The sequence below is a fragment of the Acomys minous genome (genome assembly GCF_964271855.1).
Source record: "Acomys minous genome assembly, chromosome: 11".
Taxonomy (NCBI): Eukaryota; Metazoa; Chordata; class Mammalia; order Rodentia; family Muridae; genus Acomys; species Acomys minous.
Genome location: NC_140492.1, coordinates 43,528,221 through 43,553,843, shown reverse-complemented (window position 1 = coordinate 43,553,843; position 25,623 = coordinate 43,528,221). Strand labels below are relative to the sequence as shown.

The window sequence follows — 25,623 nt, the reverse complement described above, 5'->3', positions numbered from 1 at the left end:
TACTAGGTAGTGGCATCTGCTCTTGGTTTCAACTTGTTTCTTGGCTTTTTGGAGTAGTATATGGCTTACTGGAGGAAGCAATACCTGTAATCCACATTTCAGAATTGTTCTGTGGATTCAATGAAATGTCGGGGGTAGGAAAATGCCATTCAATTGTGTGTAATCCTTTGTGAGACTTGCATACAGAATATCTATTGCTGTCTCTTTTGAAGTGGGAAACAGCCACAGAGAACTTTTTTTTTCTTCGTTAGTATTCCAAGGCTTTCCATCCTCTTGGAAAGATAAGATTTGATTCATTCCAGTTGCTTTGTATATTAAAGTATAATAGAACTGGCCACTTTTTTTTCTTTTTTTGCTTATGCAGCCTGAATGCAGAGATAAATTTCATATCACTTTAGCAAGTTCCATCTAGAAGATGTGTAAAGGAGTTGAGCCCAGATAGAATAGTTGGCTTTCTATTCAGAACCTTCTCATAGTAAAGACAGTCTTTTCCTACATATATCAGTAAGCCTCCAAAGCTAGATACTATCCCTTGCATGTTCCAACCAATTGGTAAACTTATCGTCAAGATGCATGGTAAATGTATACCTTGTATTAGTAAGACTGTATAGAGAAAAGTTACTAGCTGGTGTGCATATAATTTGCTGCTGTTTTTTACTTCGTTCCTGTACTGCGTGCTTAAATGAACAATTGAAGTGTTTTTCTGTATCTTAAGGGTTTGTAAAACACCTAAGATAATACGTTGCATATGTAGATCATAATGAAATATTTTTGTGTCTGTATTCCAGGCTCAGCTCAACTACTGTTTAGTAAAGTCAACTCTGTAGAGTACACTTCATGCAATGAAACTGTCGTCATCCCTTGCAAGGTCCTTAATGTGGAGGCACAAAGTACTGAAGATATGTACGTGAAATGGAAGTTCAACAAAACATACATTTTCTTCTACGATGGAAGCAAGAACAGTTCCATGGCAGTAGCTAACTTTACCAGCGCCAAAATCTCAGTCTCGGACTTACTGAAAGGCGATGCCTCTTTGAAAATGGATAAGCCCGATGCTGTCGTGGGAAACTATACATGTGAAGTCACAGAATTGTCCAGACAAGGCCAAACAGTTATAGAGCTGAAATACCGTATGGGTAAGTGGTGCAGTTTGCCTGTTCTGAAACTTGTGTTGAAATGTGGTTGCCACTGTGGTGGTACTGTGAGGCGAGACCGTGAAGAAGCCGCTAGGATGGACTAAGGCATTCCTCAGGCCAGGTGGGTTAGTCATTTGGAGAGAGAGCAAGTCTCTTGCCCACGCACACGGCTTCATCCAGCCCTTTTACAATGTCTTGAGGTAGCACAAACACCCTTAACCAGAAGCTGAGCAGATGCCAGCAGCATGCGGTGGGATTTAGCCCCAGGACCAGGAACCCAGCTAAGCTGCTTATAAATCGCCTCACTGAGTACTCTGTTAGAGCAAGAGACAACAGACCTGCAAGTCAAAGTAAAACCCAAGACTTGTGTAAAGGCCTCCTGTGTCCTGATGAACTAACCCTGTTAGAGAAAGAGCACACTAAGTAGCCAGATGACTTGCCTCACATCTACAGCCCAGGCACTCAGGAGCAAGGCCCGGCCTTGGCTATATAACAAGTCTGAGGCTAGCCCGAGTAAGAGGAAACCCCATTTCAAAAACAACAGCAAGTGGAGAGAGGAAAGGAGAAAAGTGAAATAGGAATTCCTTTGAACCAAAATGATGACCATTAATAAAAGCTGAGTGTTTGGTGGCTTCCAGGAGTTCTATCCCACACAACCTCCCAGTAAAATCCACTCGCTTTGCCTTCACTTGCTTGCATGTTCTGTGGCTCCCTCTTGGTCTCAGGACACTCCTATTGAGGTAGTAGGGGTTCCCGTTTGCTGTCATCAAGTGTACCAAACCTGAGTGATGGCCCAGGACTGATCTCAGCACTGCAGATGCTGAAGCAGGAGGATCGCTGCAAATTTGAGGCAAGCCTGCACCACACAGCGAGTTCCAGACTACCCAGGGCTCCAGGGCAAGACCTCACCTCACCAAACCAAACCAAACTTTTGCAAACAAAATGTACTTTTTAATTATTCTATTAATTTGTAAAGTTCCTCATGGTTATTTCATCTGTTTGTACTCTTCAACTTTGACCAAGGATCAAACTGTTCTTACCACCCAGAGGATGAGAAGGAGAATGGAGATTGCAAATTAGGTAACTATGCTGATTCCTGGGGCTTCTGTGACTAGCTACCCTTGCCAGCATACTGGGGAAGGAGAGGTTCAACTTAACCAAATTGAATTCAGTCTTGGTGCTAGTGCCCAGACTTTTCATGAGTGGGTTTGTGAGTTGTGCACACCAATGCTGTTATCTAAAGTAAACAGTCTTCTTCTACTTCTTCTTTTTTCTTTTTCTTTTTTCTTTTTTCTTTTCTTTTTTTTTTTTTTATCTTTTCTATTTTTTGCTGTGCTGGCTGATTTTTTTTTCTTTTTTTTTCTTTTTAAACAGTTTTAAAGAGGGCATCTTAAGCTCTATTTAAGCCACCAGGTGTATTACCTTTCTCAGGGTTGATGACACTTTGAGAACCAGCTCTGGGTGGGCTGAATTAGGTCAGCTACTTTCCATCTGTTCTCGCTTTTTAAAATTACAAAATGTCAATTAGCAGATTGAGAGGGGGAGGGTGCCTTGACTCAACATTCTGACATAGGATTAGAGACCAGGCAGTCTGAGTTACATGCCCGATTCAGGACCATGTCATCGTGGAAGATCTGAGTGGGAGATACTGAGTCCAAGATGCCTACCTCTAGGATGAAAATCTTGTTTTCTTGGGGTGTTTATTCTGTGTGGTATCTGCTTGCTGCTGCTGAGAGGCTAAGGAAAGGCTTAGGAGGCAAGAAGAATTTGGAAGGCCTTTCTGCAGAGTCCCACATATACTGTAAATTTATGATTGATATTAATTTGCGTTAAAGAGATTTTCTAAGTTCCTCCCTCCCTCCCTCCCTCCCTCCCTCCCTCCCTCCCTCCCTCCCTCCCTCCGTTCCCCTTCCTTCCTTCCTTCTTCCCTTCCTTTCTTCCTCAATGTCTGCCTTTCAGGACAGTTTAATCAGTCAGCAGCCTGCACAGGAAGAGGTCATTCCATATCTGGTTGGAAGTCTTCTGAGAGAGTGGATAGGTTCATGTGAGGGAAAGGGCTACAGCCATCAGAAACAGCGATGAGGGTCACTGAGAATAAAACTTAAAAATAACAAAACAAAAACATAAGCTTGAGACTGAAAAAGCCAGAAGTGGAGTGGAGATGAGTAGGGGGTGTTTGAGATGAAGATAGAGTTTATTTATTTTGTGTATAGCTGTTTTGTCCTTGTTTTCAAAATACCCCCCCCCCCACACACACACACACAACTAAGAGACAGACTTTGTTTTGTGCCTTACTTAAGATGAGAAAATTTTGTTGTATACAGGAAAACTTCTACCAGAGGCTTGACGTTTCTGCCTTTTTTTTTTTTTTACCCATTTTTAGATATTTTATTTAACTAACTAATGCTGCATGAGAAGCAGCAGAGACAGAGAAGTTCTGTGAACCCTTAATTCAGCCTCGCCAAGTGGTTGCGTCTTACGTAGCTGTGCCATGATATCACAACCAAGTAGTTCGCAGTTCTCCTGAGCCAGGGGGCGCTCTGTTTTTCCATCACACTTAGCTGGCACGGCCTTCTCTGCACTAGTCTTTCAGTCACTCCCACGGAGGCATTCCTGCCTGGCAGGCACTAAGGTGTCATCTTTGTCTGTGACTTGGTCAATTCAATAATGATCCATCGGTGAGTCATTGGGTCATTGGATTATAAGGAACATACATGAATTATAATCAGTGAATAACAGATGACCTTCTAAGCTATGCCCACTCGGCATGATGCCCTCAACACAGTGGAGTTCTTGTATTTGACCGTGTTTATTCTTGCTTGTTTCACAGTGTAACACATGTTCATAACACATACAAACCCAGTGGGTTTTCCACTCAGGTGTACGCCATCGCTGTCCCACAGCTTGATCACTCACCTCTGCAAGACATTTTGATCGCTTTTCAGTCTCCGAGTTATCCATTAAGTGTATGCGTACTTTTTAAGGAAACCACTTTTATCCATTAAGTGTATGCGTACTTTTTAAGGAAACCACTAACAGATTCTCTCTTACGTTATTGTCAGCAACACGAGTGACCTAATTTCTCTGCACCTTGTTGGGATCTGGAGCCACTGTGCTGCAGCATTTTCTCTTTTAAAAAATTGTGGCTTTTTTTTAGTTTTTAATTTAGCATACAAGGTGCTAAATATGATTGTGGTGTTTTCAAGGTGTATTTTAGTAGATTCTCTTGCCCCTTCATCTCACTATGCCCATTAGTTCTGATCCCCTCCTTTTAATGTAACCTCTCGCTCAGTCCCTTTGCCTCTTTCAGGTACTCTGTGCCTATTTATTGATTGACAAGTTCTTTTTTTCCCTTTAGATTTCCCTCTTTGTAAATTCTGATATCAGCCTCCAATTTGAGGTATAGCTGTTAAAGGTCTTCTCTCATTCTGTATCCTGTCTTTTGCCTTGGCTGATGCTTTCTTTTTCTGTGCAGAAACTAGTTTTACGTTATTCCGTCTGTTGATTCTTGGAGCTGGTTCTTGCACTGTTAGAGATCCGCTCAGAAAGTTCTTACCTAAACATGTATCTGGAGATGTACTCCCTATATTTTCCTCTAGAAATTTCAGTGACTTGGGTTTTAAGTTAAGGTGTTTGATCCACTTCTAGCTGAGTTTGTGATACAGGGTGAACAGAATGGATCTGAAGATATCCAGTTTAGTCCAGTTTGGCCATCACCATTCTCTTGGATGTACTGTCTTTTTTTCAACTGCATATTTTTGAAACTTTTGTTGGTTTCTCTACTCTGTTCCATTGATCTCTCTAACTTGTTTTCTGTATTTATCACTGTGGCTCTGTACTATTTGAAGTATAACTACAGTACCTCCAGCTAAACTTTCCTCCTTAGGGTAGCTTTGGCTATTTGTGATCTCCTTTAGTTCCATGTAGACTCTTGGGTTGTTTTTTGTTTGTTTGTTTGTTTTCTGTTTCTATTTCTTTAAGTAATAGTATTGGGATTCTGATGTGAACTGCATTGAATCTGTTAATTACTTTTGATAATATAGACAGTTTCATGACATTAATTTCATCATAACAAGAGTATGGCATTGTCTTTCCATGATCTAGTATTTTCTTTGATGTCCTTTGTCAGTGTTTTGAAGCTTTTAATTGTTGATGTTTTTCACTCCCTTGCTTAGTTTTATTCCTAACTGTATTGTGGATGACCAAGTGACATTGTTTTCCTAACTTCTCTCTCCATGACTTCATTTTAGTATTTACGAAGGCTACTAAATTTATATATTTATCTTGTATCTTGCAACTTTGATGAAAGTGCTTATTAAATGTAAGCATTTTATGTTATATTCTATAGGGTCTTTCAGATGTGTATCTATGCCATCTGCAAATATGGATAGTTAGACCTCTTCCTTTTCTGTTTTTATTTCTTTCATGTCTTTCTCCTGTTTTGTTGCTAAAACTTCAAGTACCACACTGAATAAGAATAGTGGAGGATCATCATCTTATTCCTGATTTTGGAGAAAATGCTCTCATTGATCCCTGTTTACTCTAGTGTATTTGCCTTTACTTTTTGCCATATACATATGAATATATATATATATACAGGCAATATGGCAACAAGATATTACATATTAATACTAATGTCTCCAGGACTTTTATCATGAAGGCATGCTGACGTTTGTCAGATGTCTTGTCGGGCATCTATTGAGATGATTACCTAATTGCTGTCCTTAAGCTTACTTATATGATGTTTACATGCTGATTTCTGCATGTTGAACCAAATTTGCATCCAATAGATAAAGCCTACTTGCTCATGATGTAGGCTCTTTTTAATGTGTTCTTGAATTTAAGAAATTTGAAAAGTTTTGCACCTATGTTCCTTAGGGACGTTGCTGTGTAGTTTTATCTTTTTATATGCCTTTGATACCAGCATAATAGTAGCTTTGTAGAAGGAATTTGGTGGCGTGCCTTCCATTTCTATTCTGTGGAACAAATTGAGGACTGTTGGAAATAGATCTTCCTTGAAATGTTGGTATAATTCTGCAGTAACTCCATGTTATCCTGCCTTGTTCTTTGTGCAGAGACTTGAAGTCAACTTCAGCCTCCTTGCTTGCAATGGCTCTGTTTAAGTTACTCATGCATTCTGTCTTTAATTTTGATGGGTGATAGGCATTTCAGAAAGTCATCCATTTCTTTGTAGACTTTTCTAGCTCTTTGGTGTATATGTTCACAAAGCATTCTTTAATGGTGTTTGGGATTTCACTGGAGTCAGTTTTAACATCTTTCTCCTATCTAATTTGATCAGACTGGGTCATCTCCCTCTTCGTGTTTGTCAGATTAGCTAGCGGTTTGTCAGTCTCATTAACTTTTTCAAAGAACCAAGTCTTTGATTCATTTTGAGTATTCCCTTTTTTAATCCCCACATCATTACTTTCTCCCACAATCTTTATTATTTTCTGCCATCTTTGGATTTGGGGCTGTCCTCTTGCTTTTCTAGAGCCTTGATATGCATCGTCCTGATGTATATTTGAGATGTTTTCCAGCTTGTTTATTTAAGTGCTTATCACTGTGTATAAGGTCATCTTAGGACTACCTTCGCTGCATCTCGGAAGATCTGGTAGGTTGCATTCTGATTTTCATTTGACTCAAGGAATTTCTGAATTTTCTCTCTGGTTTCAAAATGCATTGTCTTGTCTCTCACTATTTTTATAGTTTCTCTTCCTGTTGATTGCTCCTTTTATTTCCTGGTATTCTGATCAAAGACAAGAAATTATCTCAGCTTTTTTTTTGTTGTTAAGATTTGATCTGTGACCTGGTGTGTAATCAGTTTGGAGTCATTGGTAAGTTGGGATGGGTTGAGTTGGGTAGTTGTATAATATTCTTCCTGTTTCTTTTAATGTTCGTTGCTAGAATGGATTAGTTTTGCAATTTTAATTCTCTTCTTTTCCAGTTCTAATTGGATGTTTGTTTGCTTGTTTTGTGGAGGGCTGCTTAGAGATCAACCATAGAGACTGGTCGGGTTTGCTGTTGATTCTCAGATGACTGTTGCTATAGTCTGAGTTTGTCTAGATGATATCAGGGCACCTGATAGGACCACACACTGACCATCAGGGCAACCATGTGTGTTAAACTTGCTTACCTCACTCTGAACTCTGTAAACGGTTGGGGTCTGGAGTCAGAATCCCAGTTGCACACTACTGGAGCCAAAGGTTTGGTCCCCTGGTAAACCCTGGAGCCAGAGGTCCAGTCCTGTGCTGAACTGTGGAGATGGCAGAGTCAAAACCTCAGCTGTGCAGTGAACATTGGAGCTGTTGGCACAGAATACCAGGTCCTAGCAAGCCTAGCAACTTTTATAATCAACATACAGAACATTACATTTTTTACTGTAGCATTTTCATAAGTTTATACCATTATACTTTGTTTTTATTTGTCCCCCCTGCCCCCGTCCCCTTACTGCCCTCCACTGATCTTAACCTCTTCCTGGTCTCTTTCTTCCCCATAACTTGTCTCTACTTCTGCTTTCATGTCACACATAGTCCCTCATGCTCTCCTTTAGATCTATTTCTTCCTTCTCATAAGTCCTCTATTTTTATGTTTTACATATACATATTTAATTATCTATAAGTGTGTATGAATCTATGTAACACAAGAGTGATGAGTGAGTTTGGCTTAATTTACTTATGATGATGCCTAGTTCTAATTTCCCACGGATGCCACAATTACATTCTTCCCTACAGCTAAATAAGACTCCATTTGTATGTGTACCACTTCTTGCTCCTCTGTCCATCGATGGGCACGTGGGCTAGTTCTTTGCCTCTGTTCTTGTGAGCAGTGCAACAATATACGAATCCTTCAGGTTTATGCAGGACTGGTATGTTCAGTGCTTACAGTAGTTCTGCTTTTAGTTTTTGGAGGACCATCTTCACTGACTTCCAGTGTCGGATTCCCATGGCCACATACAAAGGCCTGCATCCTTACCACTGCTTACTGTTTGTTTCTTAAGGATAGCCATCCTAACTAGGATGAGACGGGGTCTCAAAGCTGAGGATGTTTAACATTTCTTCAAGTGTTCTTCGATTCCTTTGACTTCTTCTCCCTCTGAAAACTGTTCAGGTCTGAAGCTCGTTTGTTAAGTGCTTGATTTGGGAGGCTTTGTTCACTGGGTGATTTCTCAGTCTGAGAATTCTGTTCAGTTCTCCAGCTGATTCGTTGACCAGATAAATTGGGGAACATTCTGGTGTTAAATTTTTGGAGATTCTTTTAAGGTTTTAGGTGATGATCACTGCCCAATATGTTGTTGAAAATATATTCTCCTGTCAGGTATGTTGTCTCTCTGTTCTTAGAGCTGTTTTTGAATGGGAAAAAGGTCCAAAGAAATAAACCTTGGCATACAACATTATTTTGGGGGAGAATATGTATTTGTTACTATAATGATGCTTATTTTGTGGACTTGGGGATTTAGTATTAGAAATCATTTTTCCTGTTGTTGTGCTTTTTTTTTTTTTTTTTTTTTTGCAAATGTAAGCATAAACAAGAAAGAGAAATTGTCCAGGATGTAATTGAATTCCACTCAGTAGAACACAGGTAATGGTGACCATTTGTTGCATTGGAGCGCGGGGCTGACAATGTGCAAACACTGTATGACATTCATGTGTTTCCAGGCCAGTGCTCCAGGACGTGAGTTTACAGAGGGCGTTTTGTTTTCCTTTTGTTTTATACTTCATTATTTCCTAGCATAGGAAAACTTAGGAGGCTCAACTTACCTTGTCTTCAGGGCTTTTTAAAGCGGGTTTTACTAGTATTTATTAACTATAATAATGGTTTTCATAATGATGTTTTTATAATGCGTATAATGCGTTTTGATTATTTTCACCCCCATCTCTCCCTTCCCACCCCCACTGATCTCCATTCTTCTTCCCAAATGGTCCCCCATCTACTTTCTTGCCTTTTTTTTTCTTAGTATGTGTGTGTGATCGAGTGACTTTTATTAGGATTGCTTATAGAAACATTAGTGAGGGGTTATTTACAAGAGCAGGGGCGACCTACCAGCGGCTACACTGTGAGGAGTGGTGGGCAATGAGTGATAAAGTCCTGAATGAATATATGCTGTTGACGCGGCTATGGCCACATCAAGGTCCATAGCCTCAAACCCATAGGAAAATGGCAAATCCTACCATGATCCCTGGGGGTAGGGGTGAGGAGGCTCAGAGTTATGGCAGAGCCTTTTTGTCTGGTCCATGTGAAGATGCTGATAGTGTGTGCAGAAAATGCTCGCCATGGCTTTCCCCCTCCCCTCGGTTTTTTATAGCCTGAAAAATGCTCCCCTAGTAGAATGTGTTCCTACCCAGATTAGTTAAACATACCTCATCCTTGCTTATCTTTAATAGCTCCACATCCCTGTTTAGTTTTAGGTAATATCCTTGCCTCCTTATTCAACTGAATAAAGCGAGCATGCTGAGCTTCTAGAGTGCTGAGATTTCTTCATCAGAGAGCCCATTCTGCCCAGTTCTAGCTTTTCTGACTGTCTGTCTGTCTGTCTGCCTGTCTGTCTGACTATGCTTGTCTTTTCTTCTCTCTCTTGTCACTCAGGTCAGGTCAAGTTCCTGAGGCCATGCAAGGATGTGGCATAATACCACTTAAAAAAAGATGTCTCTCCTTCAACTCCAATAGCTGATAGTCTGGCTGTAGATTCCCAGAGAAGGGTGAGAGCTTTGGAGTCCCTCCCCCCTTCACAACAGGACACTGACAGCTCCAATCTTGTGCAGATCTTGTGTGTGTATGTAATCATAGCTGCTGTGAGCTCATCGGAACAATGGCCGCATCATGCTTACAAGACAGCATTCCACAATGCCAGGCCCTGTCCTCAGGCTCTTCCACTATTTTTATTCCCTCTTCTGAGCTTTGCAGATGGCGGTGGTACAGTGTCCCATTTATGGCTGAACATTCAGTAGTCACACACTCTCATAGGCTTTTGTCCTTAAGTTGTTTGTTTGCTTTTTCAATCAGCAAACTGAGGCTACCTTCTCCTTCACAGCATTGTCTGGATTAGAGAGAAGGTATCTCCTGAGGAAAGACTGCTTGGGTACCGAGGCTGGTCAGGTGCTGAGGCTGGCAGTGTGGATTCAGTGGTGAGAAGGATGCTGCTTCTGTGTTCTGGGTAGTGATTACAGTGCAGATGGCAGGAGTGGGATGACCTCCCATTTATCTGAGTACATCCAGATGCATTATTTATATCATATGCCGTGCTTTTCTGAGAACTCAGCGACATAGACGTAGGTGTTGCCTCTTCTCAGTGCAGAAAGCAAATGGCACTCAAGTAATGTGTCCCAGGTCACTCCACACCCCAGACTTCAACGCAGATTCCCCTGGCTGGAAAATTTCATGATATATAATTACTATGAAAACATTTTATAAATATGTAAATAGTAAAACTTAGAAGTTAGTTATTAGTACTTCCATTATGAGTAGTGCAGAAAGCTTAGAATAATTACTGTAAAGACCTAAAGCTGTTCAGATTTTGTGCCAAACGATCAGCTCAACACTGTTGTCATTTCTGTTGTCATCAGCACGCTGTAGACCACGTTCATAATAATGACGTGAAGGTACCGTAGAGTTCTTTTGTTAGTTTTGTAGTGCTGGATAACAAAGTGCTATAGGCACTGCGGCTTCAAGCAATACACGCTTATTAATTAACGGTTTTATAGTTCTGATCATGATGTGACTGTGCTCTATGCTCAGTTCTATGACAAAAGTCCAGATATTGACCATAGTCTGTTTTCATTGGGATTTTGTGATCCTGTTAAAAGTTCACATAATTGCTGTAGAATTTAGTCCCTTGACACAGCAAGAATAAGATTCCTACTTAGCTGGATGTCTGCCGGGGTCTTCTCTCCACTCCTGTAGGTTCATCCTATTCTTTGCCATGTGGTCCTGCTCATGTGCAAAGCAAGGGAAAGGGGCTCTTTATCTCATCGAACCCTTCCAATGTATAAAATGTCTTTTCCAGGAAGAATACTGGAACCTTTAAGAATCATTTGATTGGACCAATTTCTGTCCTTCAAGGATAACCTCCCATTGTTAATGGCAACTGATTGCCATCTTAATTGCATTAGCAAACTTCCTTTTCTGGTTGTAATAGTTATAGGAAATCTAACCTATTCATTCTTACATGCAGAGAGGGAGGGAGGGAGAGAGAAAGAGAGAAAGAATTGCACAGACAATTATGTCAGGGATTTGGGAGATCTCCTTAGGATTCTGAGTTTCGTCAAATGACTGGCAAATGCAGACTAGTCATATTGACACTCCAGAAACGCTGTCATAATCCTGAAACATTAGGTCACGACTTACCTAGAATTTTAATGTTATAAATTTTATTGTGATCTTTTGCCAATGGTCATTTTGCTATGTTTTGGGGGTCTGCATATGTATATTTTATAATATTTTTATTTCTTGAAATTATATCCTTTCCCTTTCCCTTTCCCTTTACTTCCTTCTGACCCTACCATGTACACATCTCCCAATTTCTCAGATTCTAGGCCTCTTTTTATTTAATTGCTATTGTGTGCATGTGCACACACACACACACACACACACACACACACACACACACACACACATACACACACACACACACACACAGAGAGAGAGAGAGAGAGAGAGAGACAGACAGACAGACAGACAGACAGACAGAGAGAAACAGAGAGAGACAGAGACACAAACATACACACACACTTATAAATATACAAACTACTCAGTCCATGTAATGTTACTTGTATGTATGTGATCTCAGGGTTGACTACTTGGTGTTGGATAACCAACTTAAGGACTCGTCCCTGTGGAAAACAGCTATTTCTTCCACTCTGAACATTCCCAAGTTGCCAGTAGTTCTTTGTCTGCTGTTGAGGCTCCATGAGCTTTCCCACTCTGAGGTTGGCGTGTCCATGGGTGCTCTCATTGTTTCGGTAGCCATGTTGATGAGCCTTCATGGGTGCATCCTCTACAGATTCTAAGAGACATATTCTCACAGAAATCTTCCTGCTGCTCTAGCTCTTAACAGTCTTTTCACCCATCCCACCGCCTGTTCAGCAATAACCCCCAAGGCTTACATGCAGGAATTGTGTCATAGTTATATCTGTTGGGGCTGGGCATCGCAACTTTCTTGTTTTCTGCATTTTGATCAGCTGTGATTTTCTGTAATGGTCTGTGTTGCAAAGAACACTTTCTTTGATGAGAGTTTGTGAGAAACACTCTTACTTGTGGGCATAAGGATAAATATTTAGAATGTTCTCAGGAATTATTACCAGTTTAGTAACCTGACTGTTGTGGGTTCACCTCTGAGGTCTATGATGTCACTAGCCCTGTGTAGTTGGCTAGGTTTACAGTGCCAGTCAGAATTTTCCTCTTGTTGGGCAGGCCGTAGGTACAATCAAAGAAATTTTGGTTACTACCCAGACATACATGCCTCTATTTCGCCCCTAAGATGATTGTGCCAAGTTGGTTGTGTTGGTTCATAGACATCAACTGTTGGCTGCCTCCCTCCTTTGGAAGCGTGCATGGCAGCTTTTGATTCCATAGGCATTAGTCCTCAGGGAGGAAGCATTCAGGCCAGATCCAGCTCAGATCCTCTAAGTGCTGTGTCTGAAGTTCATGCTGTCTTCAACAGTGGCATCTTACCATCCACCTCGGGGAGGTAACTGTGTGCAACAGCGATAGCCTATGATGTTTTTGGAGTCCCTTGGACAACCTTACCAACAACTCAAAATGGAGGGGGAGGCAGGCTTCCTCATGTCTGTTGGTGTTTTTGATAGTCTATGGCTTTTGTGGGGAGCACTGTCAGGCCAGAAGAGAGAATATTTAAACTATATGTGATGATGTGTTACAGTGTACTTAAAGAAGAGGAATGGTCACTTCGCCTCTTTAGGCAGGTCCGCTTTGCAGAAGTGGCATCCTGCATGCCACTAACAGACAGATTGGAAGCGAGGGTTAAACACTTGTCTACAGACCACACCCTCCTTAGTATCACTTCTGTCTTTTTAGTAATAAGAAGCTCATTTCCCAGGGTGTCATCTTCCTGATGAGGAGTGGGAGCTTGGGGAGCATGTAGGGAGAGTTGTGGGCCATCGCTCAGGGAGAATCAGAGTGGCTGTCCTTGGTGTACCTTTCCCAGTTCTGACATACTCTTCTTAGATCATTTTATGCTTAATTAATTTCTCTAATGCCATAGAAAGTCAGAGCTGAAATAGATCTTAGAGAAGTGCCTTGTCTCGCACTCCCCTTGGGGAGGAGGAGTTAATGGCACCTGACAACACTTCTGTAAATCAGAGGCTTAATGGACATCTAAATGGGTTTATATAAGACATTGGGGATTTTCCCCTAGCATTTTTTTTTTTGACAGGGTCTAGCTATATAGTCCAGACTGGCCTTGAACTCATGATACTCCTGCCTCAGCTTTCTGAGTGTTGGCATTATAGAAGTGTACCACCGTACCGAGTTCAGTTGATTCCTGAGTCAGCTCAACTGATTTTCAAAGGACCAGTACAGTGGGTCGGCAATTTTCTCAGTAGAGCAGATCAGAGGAAGGTAACACATTGGTGTCAGTGACAGGAGCTGGACTCCAGAAGACCTGCAGCGGTCATTTTAAACAAAGGTAGACATCCTCCTGCCAGCCTCCCCACATCCTCACCACCAGGGACCATGCAGACGGCATCCTGCTGTGGTAATGAGGGCGGAGAATGTGAAAAAATGTTCCTATTAAGAATCTTAGACGGTAGTATTTTCTTGCTGTGCGTCATTTTCTTTCAGTCCTTGAACCGTCCTCTTCCATTTCTCATTACTTCTTCATGGAATCTTCCAGGCCTTGAGTAGTCATGGACTCTGTCACAGAAACTCATTCCGGATTTCTCTTGTGCCAGGCAGCTTGCTTGTGACCATTCCAGCTTGCTACCTAACTGCTTGGTGTGCAGAGACACCGTTACCTCCCGGGGACCTGCCTGATGTCACAGGTCAGGTCTTCCTTCAGTGGGATTTGCTGTGGTATGCTGTCTTCCTTGCTGGGAGGGCTGTAGCTGTTCTCCCAGTTCACTCAGCCATTACTGATGCCATCCGACCCTCATTCCTACCACCTTCCTTTGGGTCAGTTCTCTCTTTCAACTTAAAATGTGACAAGTAAAACTGAACCCAGGGTGAGGTAGTGCTTGTTAGCCAACCCCCCCCCCCCGCCCCCGCTCTCTCTCTCTCTTTTACATCATTGAGGCCTTGACTTCCTACAGGTTGGCTTCTCTGTGGTCCTGTGATCCATCCTGCAGGACAGACAGACATTTTAATTTTGTGTGCAATCGTAGGATGGCTCAGCAGGGAAAGACACCCACTGCCAGATTTGACTACATGAGCTCAATCCCCAGGAACCAACTTCTGTAAGATGTTATTTGACCTACACACACACACACACACACACACACACACGGAACTAATTAGTTAAGAAAATCAAGTTATCTTCTTTCTATCATAATAGCCCTTCAATCACTTGACATCCACCACTCTTGGAATTAAATCTCTATGCCCTTAAGCTTCCACACGGCCTTCCGATGTAGTCTGTGCCACTAGATTTCATCCACAGAGGCCATCCACTTGACTCCTTGAACTGCAGTTGCTTTGGTGTCTGCTCAGTCTTGACGTGGCAGGCTCCTTGCCACACAAGACTCCGATCGGCTCCTTTCCCCAGAGGCCTTTGCAAACCACGTCCCCCAGGCATCCGTTCTCTACTTTTGCTCCTTCTTAGGGTCAGCATCCCCTACAGTGTTAGCTGCTAATCTGCTGCTGTGTAAAGGAGGACTGCCATTCATGGTGGGCTTTCCTTGAATACGGAAAATGAGTAGACAACTGCTGCTGAAAAAAAATGTCTCTTATTTTTGCTAATGGCTTCCTGCTATTGTGTCCTGAGATCGGTGGTTAGGGGGGAAAGGTCAATGAAGGGACAGCTTTGTCAGCTAGCGTTAAACCTGAGATCACATAGTGGCTATAGTTTAATGTAAGAGCTAGCAGGACTCCTGTCTAAACAGATGTGGGATGTGAGAGAAACAAGAGTCAAGGAAAATTAAAAAACATGGGTGGCCTCTGCTGGAATATGAAGATGCCTGAGCGAGGAAGTTTAGGGTGGTGGGAGAATCAGAGTGAATTAGGAATTTGAACACAGAAGGTACTTAGATCCTTAATTCACTGTGCCTCATTTTCCTCGAGGTAATAATTCCACGCATCATACGGATATGAATAGTTAACGTATACAACTCAATGTAGCATAATAGAAAGTCTTGATTAGGAAAAAATGAATTGATTGAGCATACTTATTAAGCCATAAGGTTTTGCTCAAATCTTTGCAGAAGAGCGGTGCCCGATTTCTTTGCTATTAGGATTTTATGCTGTATAGAGTAGTATAAGGTGATACTCAGCTACACAGTTGGACACTAAGGCCTTGATTCAGGATATCAGGATAGCTAGGAACATTTCTCTCAGAGATCTGCAGCCAGTGAGCATCAAATACTTACATTCCATTTGTTCTAGTTAGGGTTTCTGTTGCTGTGGTAGAACCCTGTCACCAAAAGCAATGTGAGGTTCATTGTCATCCTTGAGGGAAGCCAGAGCAAGAGTTCAGGTCAGGAGCTTGTGGGCAAGAATCGAGCAGAAGCTATGGCTGGGTGCTGCTTACTGGCTTGCTCCTCATACCTTTATCAACCTGCTTTCTGATAGCACCCAGGACCACCTGCCTCAGTGTGGCACTGCCTACAGTTATCTGGGCCCTGCCACATCCATCATCAACCAAGAAAATGCTCCCCAGGCCCACCTGTAGGCCAGCATAGTGGAAACATTTTCTTAATTGAGGTTGCCTCTTCCAAAATGACTCTAGCTTGTGTCAAAGTGACATGAAACCAGCCAGCACACTGTTTATTCGCTAATTTGGAATATCTGTTGTTTTCAACAGCCAGTATGTTATGTCTGCTGTGCAGAACACTAGATTCTAAGGCACTATTTTTAAGCTAGAATTGACAGTTGTGTTATAGGGATTAGTATACGCCTTTCACATGTATTTAGTATATAAGTTTAATATGAGAAACACATGGATGTTGTTGTGGGTGAAAACTCATGAACTTCCACTTTGACACCAATGGCAGAAGGGATGTATGGAATTGATCTCAGAGGAATTCCAGTGCTTGCTTAGGACAAGAGCCAAGGGCTAAAGAGCCCTTCAGCTAGCACACACCTCTCTGTACAGGCAAACTTTGAACTTCTTTCACTGTGTTTACTTGGTTTTGTTGTTAGAGAGCAACAGATCTCATTAATGGCATTTCCATCCAGTGGGATTATCAGTAGAAGTAAAACCTAACATTGTAAAAGTTCCTATCAAGTCTTATTGGAATCTTAGCATCTAAGCTCCATGAACATAGTGTGCAGGGGTAGGGTAGATTTTCACCATGTGACCTGTGACACACTTAAACAGCTTCCTTAATAGCCTGAAGTCCCTCATGTTTACATAAAACTAGTCTCTCCAAGGCCATGGCTTGTGAGTTACATCTTCTTTTTGAGAGCCAGTTGGGGAAAGGCCAGAGACACCTGTTTTGGCCATAGTCACAGTAAGCGGAAGGACCTAGTGGTCCTGAGAGCTCCTGTTCCTGGTCCCCATAGTCAGGCTTTATAGGAACATTTGATGGCCAGTCAGACACTTTGCACACATGGGTATTCAACAATAAAACCACACAATAACTGCAGTTCACAGCTACTGAGCATGTGGTAAGCGGCAGCCTTATGCCCTTTACATAATTACTCCCCAGTGGTAGTACAAACTCTTCAACAAAGAGGGTCTGTGTCATTCAAGGGCACTGAAGAACGGAGGTGTTCAGACATTGTCTATAGTCACGCAGATTTTGAGTCAGAGTTGATGTTCACACCTAGCAGGGTGGCCAGAGCCTGGTCTCGACTACTGTCTGCCCTTCCTCAGAACATAGGACGTGGAACTTCTAAATAGAATGTGTTGTTCCATGGATCAGGGTTGGGCGTGTGTGTGTGCTGGGTCAGTGGATAAAGTGCTTGCGGTACAGGTTTGAGGGTCTGAGTCCAGATCCCCAGCACCCACACCAAAGGCCGAGGCACATCACTGGAGATGCAGAAACAGCTGTGCCCTGGAGCTCAGTGGCCACAATCTAGTCTAAGCAGTGATCTCCAGGTTTAGGAGAGACCCTGACTCAAAAAGCAAGGTGGGACACTATTGAGAATGACACCAGACATTAACCTTTAGACTCCACACAGGTGCACACATCCTGTATACAGTCAAAGAATCTGTTGCTGAGTAAGTAATACATGAGGTGGGTGTGTGCATGTGTATATGTGTGTGTGTGTGTGTACCATGCCCCTCAGCTCTAATTATTTATATCTTCTACTAGAGTAATAGATATATTTGAGACCATTAGCAGTAAGTATAATAAACACTAATTATGATTTTTGTTTTCTTTCTCCACAGTTTCCTGGTTTTCTCCAAATGAAAAGATCCTCATTGTTATTTTCCCAATTTTGGCTATACTCCTGTTCTGGGGAAAGTTTGGTATTTTAAGTAAGTATTTCAATGTTATTTTTTCCCATTTATGCCTTAGTTATACAGTGGGTATTTCTAGCACAGTGGTGCTCAACCTATGTGTTGTGGCCTCTTTGGGAGTTGTCTATCAGATATTTACGTTAGGATTTGTAACAGCGGCAAAATTATGGTCATGGAGTATCAGTGAAATCACTTTCTAGTTGGGAGGGGGTGGGTTACCACATATGAGGAACTGTGTTAAAGTCTCGCAGAATTAGGAAGGTTGGGCACCACTGCTCTAAGACATTATCAGTGGACTACTCTGTCCTATAGGAAAAGTGTTATTATAGTAAATAAGCATAACCAGTGTACTTACAGTTTCTTTAAAGCATATATTGTCCCCCGTATGTTACTACAACTCTTATTACGTTTAAGGTGCTTTGCTCTGGATGGTGTTTTGAGATCTCTGAAGGGGGGTGGTGAGTAGAAATGTTGATAACAGCACTTCGATCCTGTGGCATGATTATTTACAAACGCTGTCTTATTTGTAGACAGATGGTCATAGGATACATGTGTGTAAAGACAGAATTCTGTGCTCTGGGGCCCTAGGATTCTCTTCTTCCTATCCACTTGGAGCCTATCTGTAGACAGAACCCTGTCTGTGCCCTGATAGAAGGAGCTATGCACTGTGGACCTGCCCTGACAGCTACATAACCAAATCGCTGAAGGACCAACCTGATGCTGACTTGACATCAGCCATGTAGAGCTGACAGGGTAATGAGTTTTGTCCACTTGAGCTCCGGCTTCTACTCAACAGTGACCACGTGCCTACCTTTAGCCATCCCACCGGGAACATGCCTGATCTCCTCAGCATTTCCATAGGACGCAGTAAGAGAAATTGACTACATTTGTGAAGTTCTGAGGTGAACTTTTAAAATGTAAGCCATGCTCACCCTGTAAGCCCCCTGAGGTGGTCACTGAGAAGCAGTAAACACCTCTTCAGAGAAGGAGAAAATGGTGCTAATTAAATTTGCCCAGTAGCCTTCAGAGAGTGCCTCCTGGATAGTCAGTGAAGTGGTTCCCTCAGAATGCGAGGCTGCGAGGGGCCTCAGTGAGACATAAAAACAGACCTGAGATGACTGGCGGTTTATTTGAAGAGCTTTGCCCAGCGCACAAGGCGCTGGAAGTGTCCAGAGACTAAAGAAACTCTTCAGGTTGTCTCTAAGTGGAAAAAGAGGGAACAAGGGCTGACAGCCGCAACTGTCAGCACACCACAGCCCTTATTTCCAAGACTGCAGACGCCATTGGAAGTTATCTTAGCATTTCAGTAAGCCTCTTATTTTAAGGAAAGGACTGATATGGCCTCAGGCCCTGCTCCATAATCGCCGGTGTTAGGGGAAGCTTTCAGCCACATTGGCAGACCCAGGCTTTCAAGGCTGAGCCATGTGATTCAGGCAGGAAACAACGTTTTAAGTATCATACAGTGATTTCTCAGCAGTGATGTTGAATTTGGGTTGACAGAGGTTTTCCGGTTATGACATTATCATTAGCAAGACCATTGTCAGTGGAATGGATCAGAAATGAGTTTGTTTATGATCAGCTGTATTTATACAGAATAAGAGTAATGATTTCCCCCGCCCCCCGACTATGTATTACATTGTGTAAAAAGTTATCAAGAAAACAAGTCAGCTGTTGGCCCCCATATCTAGAAATAAAGCTCCTTCGGATTCTGGTGACCTTCCAGCTTCCCTTCCTGTCTTTCACTGTTTGGTTTTTGCTGTTTTTCTTCTCTAAGAGGAAATTGTCAATTGGCTCACAGAGCTCATGTATTTATACATCTCTGTGTCCCAGTGTCTTCAGTGTTGCCATGGCTGCGTGTCCTCTCCTGCTATGGCTGTGTAATGTTTTCTCGAACTTTCATCTCAATGAATATTAAGGAAGTTTCCTTAATCTCGATGATGTGAAACTCTGATGGAAGCGTGTGGGCTTTTAAAGACAGTAACAGTATTTTAAGCCTGCAGATAACGGTTTGCCAACATGTGTTCCGGACCCATCCTGTCGGTTGCTGCTACCACCGACGAGAATGCCCGTCATTCATCTCAGGGTCCTGACACTGTTAGAGTTCTAAAAATCTTCTGCTGATGTGCTGTGGCGGGGTAGTGGGGTGGGGTGAGGGTGGAGGTGGGGGGAGGGGAATTGCCAGTGCAGTGTTCTATTAGTGAGTTTGGACATTGTTTTTAATGTTTGTATTCTACCAGTTACATTTGAACCTAAGGAAATATTTAAGGGAAGTGTTTATTTTTGGTTCATCTTAAACAAGGGGGAGGCTGAGGGAGAGGAAGAGCAGTACGTGGAAGACAGGCCTCTGTAGTTGACTCACCCAGCCTGGCCTCCATTTACAGTTGAGGAGTTATAAGAGCAGCTGAATATTTGAGGGGCTCTTGCTCTAAGGAGTGGTCACTCGCTGTGCCAAGTGCTCTCCAGCGAAACCATTTCTTTCCCACAGGGACTCTGCCAGTGTTGTGGCTGTTGTTGTTCCTATTTTGAAGATAAGAGGCAGGCAGTTTGTCCACAGTCACCCAGCTGTTTCCTGGTAATTCTGGATTTGGACAGTGCTGTTAGGCACTAGATTGTCTGCCTGTCTTGAATTTATCTGTAGGCAAGATGAATGGGGATCCGGTGTACCACTTTGAGTCTATGAAACTGTTCGTAGTAGAGAGCAGAATGCTGACTTCATGTGTTCATTTACTCCACCAGTGCCCTCTGGCAGGGCTGCTGGGCACTGAGCTAACGGTGTGAGGTGTGGACGTGAGTGCCCATGCCTGTTGGCTAGGAGGCCACCACACATCAGTCAGTCAGTCAGTCAGCCAGTCAGTCAGTCAGTCACCATTCCCCTCCATCCTGTGAAAGGCTCTTTGGTGCTGACATGCTATCCCATCTGTCAGGCCATACATTAATGGTAACGCAGACCCAAGACTTCTCCTTACTGCATTTGCTGGTCCTTTTTAACTTTCCATCCTGGTCTATACTTGACTACAGGACATTTCTCTCAGTGATTTCTCTGGCTCGCCATGTGGCTCTGTTGTGCTGCAAGAAGAAACCTGAACCTTTCAGGAAGTTCATTTACAGATAGCCGTGCCACCTAAGCCTTTCCTCGGGGGTGGCGTGTGACCTGAGAGCTCCCAGCTGACATAGACCCTTTCCCTCACAAGTTGCTTTTGGTCACCATGTTTAGAAACCTTAACACAGACCCATTGTCTTGTGTCACATCAGGGTTAGTCATTGCTGTCGACAGGCTCCTGGCTGAATTTTGGGGTTCTCCTTGTACGCTGTGAGAATGCAAGGTCCTTCCTACATTTAGATGGCTAATAGGTGCTTTCAAGTGCTGTATAGTATTGTAGTTTTCCAGGCTTAAGGCCAGCTATACGTACAGAGCTGGCCAGCTGTTCTTTGTTTTCCTCTTCTTTAACCCTGGTCCTACACAGACAATCTTTACTTTGCACTCAGCTGCATGACCATGAACCTGACCGTGGGAGCCGAGCTCTGCAAAGCAGACTTGATAACAGACAGGAAAATTACTATCATGCAGGGGCCTTCAAAATATGTTGTCAAAACAAGCTGGGTTGGTGGTGCGGTCTGTGATCCTAGCATTACCAAACAAACACCAGAGCTAAGTAGCAAGAACCTGTCTTATAAAAATAAAAAATAAAGCAATTTAAAAAAAAAAAAGCAAACCTTTGAAAATATAAAAACTTCCCTACTACAACCATATTGGAAAAATGAAAACAGTAGTGCTGTTGATAACGAATGCACGGCGAATCAGACTACCAAACAGGCAGTGTTTAAAATGTTGCATCAAGCACAGTTTGACGGGCGCTTTGGTTTTGCCCTCTAACTTTGGGACTAGAGCAAACATCCCCAGGCAACTGTCAGGCTCCCTTCTTAGTTCGTAACAGCCTGCAACGTTTCATTTCTGTACTTTGAATTTCATGAAACGTCTCAAGAGTTTTATGGTGTAGTTTTTTAATGTGATGTTTTTGCTGTTGCAGTTTGCTTTTGTTGTTTGTTTGTTTGTTTGTTTCCCAGAGTCCAATCCTCCAGGACATTCCCATTGTCACATGGTCCTTACTTCTTCATTCACGACAATGCGGTCACTTCCCCGGATGCTGTGCTGCCTCTTGAGCAGCTCTCCGTGCTGGTAGCATCCCCACAGTAGCTGTTCTGTACCTCTGCTTACGGTCCATTTGAACTCAGCGCCCAGTGTTCGTTCTTGTCGTTTCCTGCCTCTCCCGCCCCTCTTTCGCCCAGCTTCCGTTTCTGACAATGCATTAGGAGTGTCCTGTGGGCTTAATCACTGGAAAATGAGGAGATATCATAACGAGGCACTTGGCTGACTCTGCATGGGTTGAAGAGAAAGCCTGCAGTGACCAGCAGTCTTCAGTAGCTGTGACATTGATGACACTTCTGCCACTTACGTTATACTGTGAGCTGCAGATCAAAGCCGTAGCGTGGAGCATACTTCACTTAACTACGCACTTGTTGCGCTTTGGCAATGAAGCTTCAAACTGTATTTGGAGGACTTGAGTTGCAAGTAAATTGTGGAGTGCACGCATGCCAGTCCTGTGTAGAGTGAGGGCTTCTGGGTTTTATTTCTGCGTATTCTAGACACCCTTTATTTCCTTTTCTTTCTCGTCTCTCGTTAAAATTGTCCCATGAGAATCTTGTTTATCACTTGGTGGTATTTGGGAAAACATTGTTATCATTATTGGAAAAATTCAAATAGTCCTCCATCACAAGAACCTTGAGGTCCCTCTCTTAAGGCCTCAAAGCCCAGATTAATGAAAGGAGTAACAAGGCCTTTGAAAGCACATGTAAAAGAAGTGATAGAACAGAAATTTTTCTCGTGGAACAGGAAAAATAATTCTGAAGAAATGAGGACAAACACTAAGTTGCAATGGAGAGTTCAAGACTATTCAAAGGAGAAGACAAAAACATTCTGATAAAGATTATTACAGAACCCACTGGGTCCTTCCATTTCCTCTTTCTCCAAACTACAGGCGAGTCTGGGCCCTGGGGCCCTCCGCAAACTGTGGCAACAGCCAAGGAAAAAATAGGCAGTAAAAACCTTGAACCCCTACCCGGACTAGCCGATGGACATTCTCCACTGTTGAGTGGAAAAGGAGATCTAACTTTCACACAAACTCTGGTGCCCCATATTTGAACATGTCCCTTGGACGGAGATGCCTGGTGGCACTCAGAGGAAAGATAAGAGGTCACCAAGGAGAGACTTGATACCGTATGAGCATATTCAGGGGGAGGAGGTCCCCCTCAGACACAGACTTAGGGGAGGGGAGGGGAGTAGGGGGGAAGTGGGAGGAAGGGAGGAATGGGAGGATACATGGGATGGGCTAACAACTGAGATGTAATATGTATAAATTAATAAAAATGTATTTAAAAAAAAAAGATTATTACAGAAAGTCAATCTGTGGCCTGGTTGGTGGCACCTAATCATAAATGCTAAGTTTAATGTGAATTTTATTCACTAGTGTTAAGCTTGGTCCTCTCCCTATAGTGCACATAGGATCACTAAGTCATATAGATGTTCTCTGACTTTACTATAGGAGGAACTGGGTCAAACTGTAGCAGAGCATTTTAATCTTACAGTAATGTAGTCACCAGTTCCTTTACACTTTCAAAATCTGGGTATCACCGCTCCTGAAATCTTGGAGCCTTCCATTGAGCCAGAATAATTTGTCATCGGGAGATGTCTCCTGGACGTTCCCTCTGTTGTGTTCAAATATTTGCCATTAAAAAAAATATTAGCAGTGGTTTTCTGGGCCCTGTGGACAGGGAATGTGATCTTTAGCAGTATTCATCCTGATAAACTTATTTCATCAGAGAAGTTGGCTAGGAATGTATTACAACTGTCTGACTCACTTGTGGCAAGTAAACACTTTACACATGGCAGTTCATTTTTCTCCAGTGCCGTTTCCGCAAGGCCTTCATCCATGAGTGTGTGTTTAAATAATGAAATTGTGCTTTGTTTTCAAAGTTATCATATGTACTTTATCAAGTTATACTGAAAATAATATTGGTTTACTGCCCAGCGGACGCTAAAGGATGCTAAACTACTTTGCCAGTTATTAGAAAAGAACAGTATAATAATTAAATTGATGCTTTGTCACCTTTGTGATTTGCTCTTAATCTGATATATATTTTATCTCAATAGTATACCTTCTGTCTCTTCTCCATAGGCATGTGGCTAGGGACTACCTGAACATCTTTTGAGCACGTGCTGGGTTTTTCTCGGTAGCCTGCAATCTGTGTGGGCCTTTGTGGCTTTTCTCTATCTCACTTTTAGAGGATCATAAAAATCTAACATGATAGATTTGATTTTTTTTAACCCCAAATTGGCTTGGTTAACTTTACTAGATTTCTTCAGCCACAGCTTATGTGCCGTCTTACTGTGTATTCTGTGTCAGTGGCAGAGACCAGGAAAACCGTGTTTGCTCATAACATCAGCCCCTCATTCAGGTCTCTGGAAGAGCACACGGCCTCTCTGTCCACTGGGACTTGAAAGGTTTAGTGCACACGGAGCTAAGACTAGACTAGACCTCTGCCTTCTGTGGGTTGATAATACTCAATTCTTGTTGAATAAAGCAATCTACTGCTTGTCTCTTGATTTGGAGTAATAAGACCAAATCATGCTACAGCATATACCCAGAGTAAAAATTTGTTCTCAACCCACCTAGCACATTTTTTGAGATGTATCCTGAAAGATTTGTTTCATATTGCATGTGATATGAAATTTTACAGCATATATTTGAATTAGAGGAATACCTAATGTTATGATAAAGACTGTCACATTGTGCCGGGCAAGATGATATACTCCTGGGATCCCAGCACTTGAGAGGCAGAGGCAGTAGGAATGCAGGTTCAAGACCACCATGGGCTACATAGTGAAACTGTATCACAAAACAAAACAAAAATCATATCATATCTTTTTCCCTGACACTTGATTTTCCTGTATCTGGTAGCAGTAAGGTCAGAAACTTTTTGTTAAAAATACAAAATTTGGAATTGAACCCTAAATCTTCAGATTCAGGGTCTGAAGCTTTATCAATTGAACTATTAAGGACCCTCCCTATGGGAGGGAGCCAGCTCCTGACACTATTAACAACACTCTGCTATGCCTGTAGACAGGAGCCTAGCAGAGCTGTCCTCTGAGAGGCTCCATCCAGCAGTGGATTGGAACAGATGCTAAGACTTACAGCCAAACTTTGGGTGATGCTCACGAAAAGTGGGGGGAAAGAGAAAAGGTCCTGGAGATGACAGGAGCTCCACAAGAAGACCAACATAGCCTACTAACAAGAGCCCAAAGGGTCTTGCTGAGACTGAAGCACCAACCAAGGACCTTGCATGGACTGGACCTAGGTCCCCTACACAGATGTGGCCGATGGGCAGCTCAGGCTTCATGTGGGTCCTCTAGTAAGGGGAGCAGGGGCTGTCTCTGACATGGACTCTATTACCTGCTTTTTGATCACTTCCTTCTTGTGGGACTGTCTTGACAGGCCACAGGGGAGGAGGATGAACTCAGTCCTGCTGTGACTTGATGAGCTGGGGTGGGGCCATGGTGGCACCCACGTTCACCCCAGCCTGGTCTGTAAAGTGAGTTCCAGGCCACCCAAGGTTACACATTGAGAGACCCTATCTCCAAAACCAAACCAAACCAAAGCTGTAAATGTGATTATTTCTTATGTATTACAAGTATTGATTTCAGTAGTTTTGGCTGAGGGGAATCTTTAAAAGCACACACATTATTGAAATCACATGCATTATTCTGCTGCACCACAGAATTATACTAGGAAGTTTGGTAAGAACCTGTTGTTAGAATACATTAAATTAAGCTGGGTGTTTTGGTGCACACCTTTAATT

At 42.6% G+C, this 25,623-nt stretch overlaps 1 protein-coding gene across 4 annotated transcripts in view; it reads left to right on the top strand.

Annotated features, from left to right (window-relative positions):
• The window catches only part of LOC311609424 (leukocyte surface antigen CD47), a 62,637-nt gene that overhangs the window by 12,023 nt on the left and 24,991 nt on the right, over window positions 1-25,623 (top strand). For 3 of the 4 annotated variants that reach the window (XM_084802520.1, XM_084802519.1, XM_084802518.1), the window contains exons 2-4: window positions 789-1,136; window positions 2,160-2,216; window positions 17,638-17,727. In XM_084802520.1, coding sequence (XP_084658646.1) covers window positions 789-1,136; window positions 2,160-2,216; window positions 17,638-17,727 — 495 coding nt within the window. The remainder of the gene's footprint in view (window positions 1-788; window positions 1,137-2,159; window positions 2,217-17,637; window positions 17,728-25,623) is intronic. The other variant, XM_084802521.1, reaches the window with a different exon arrangement.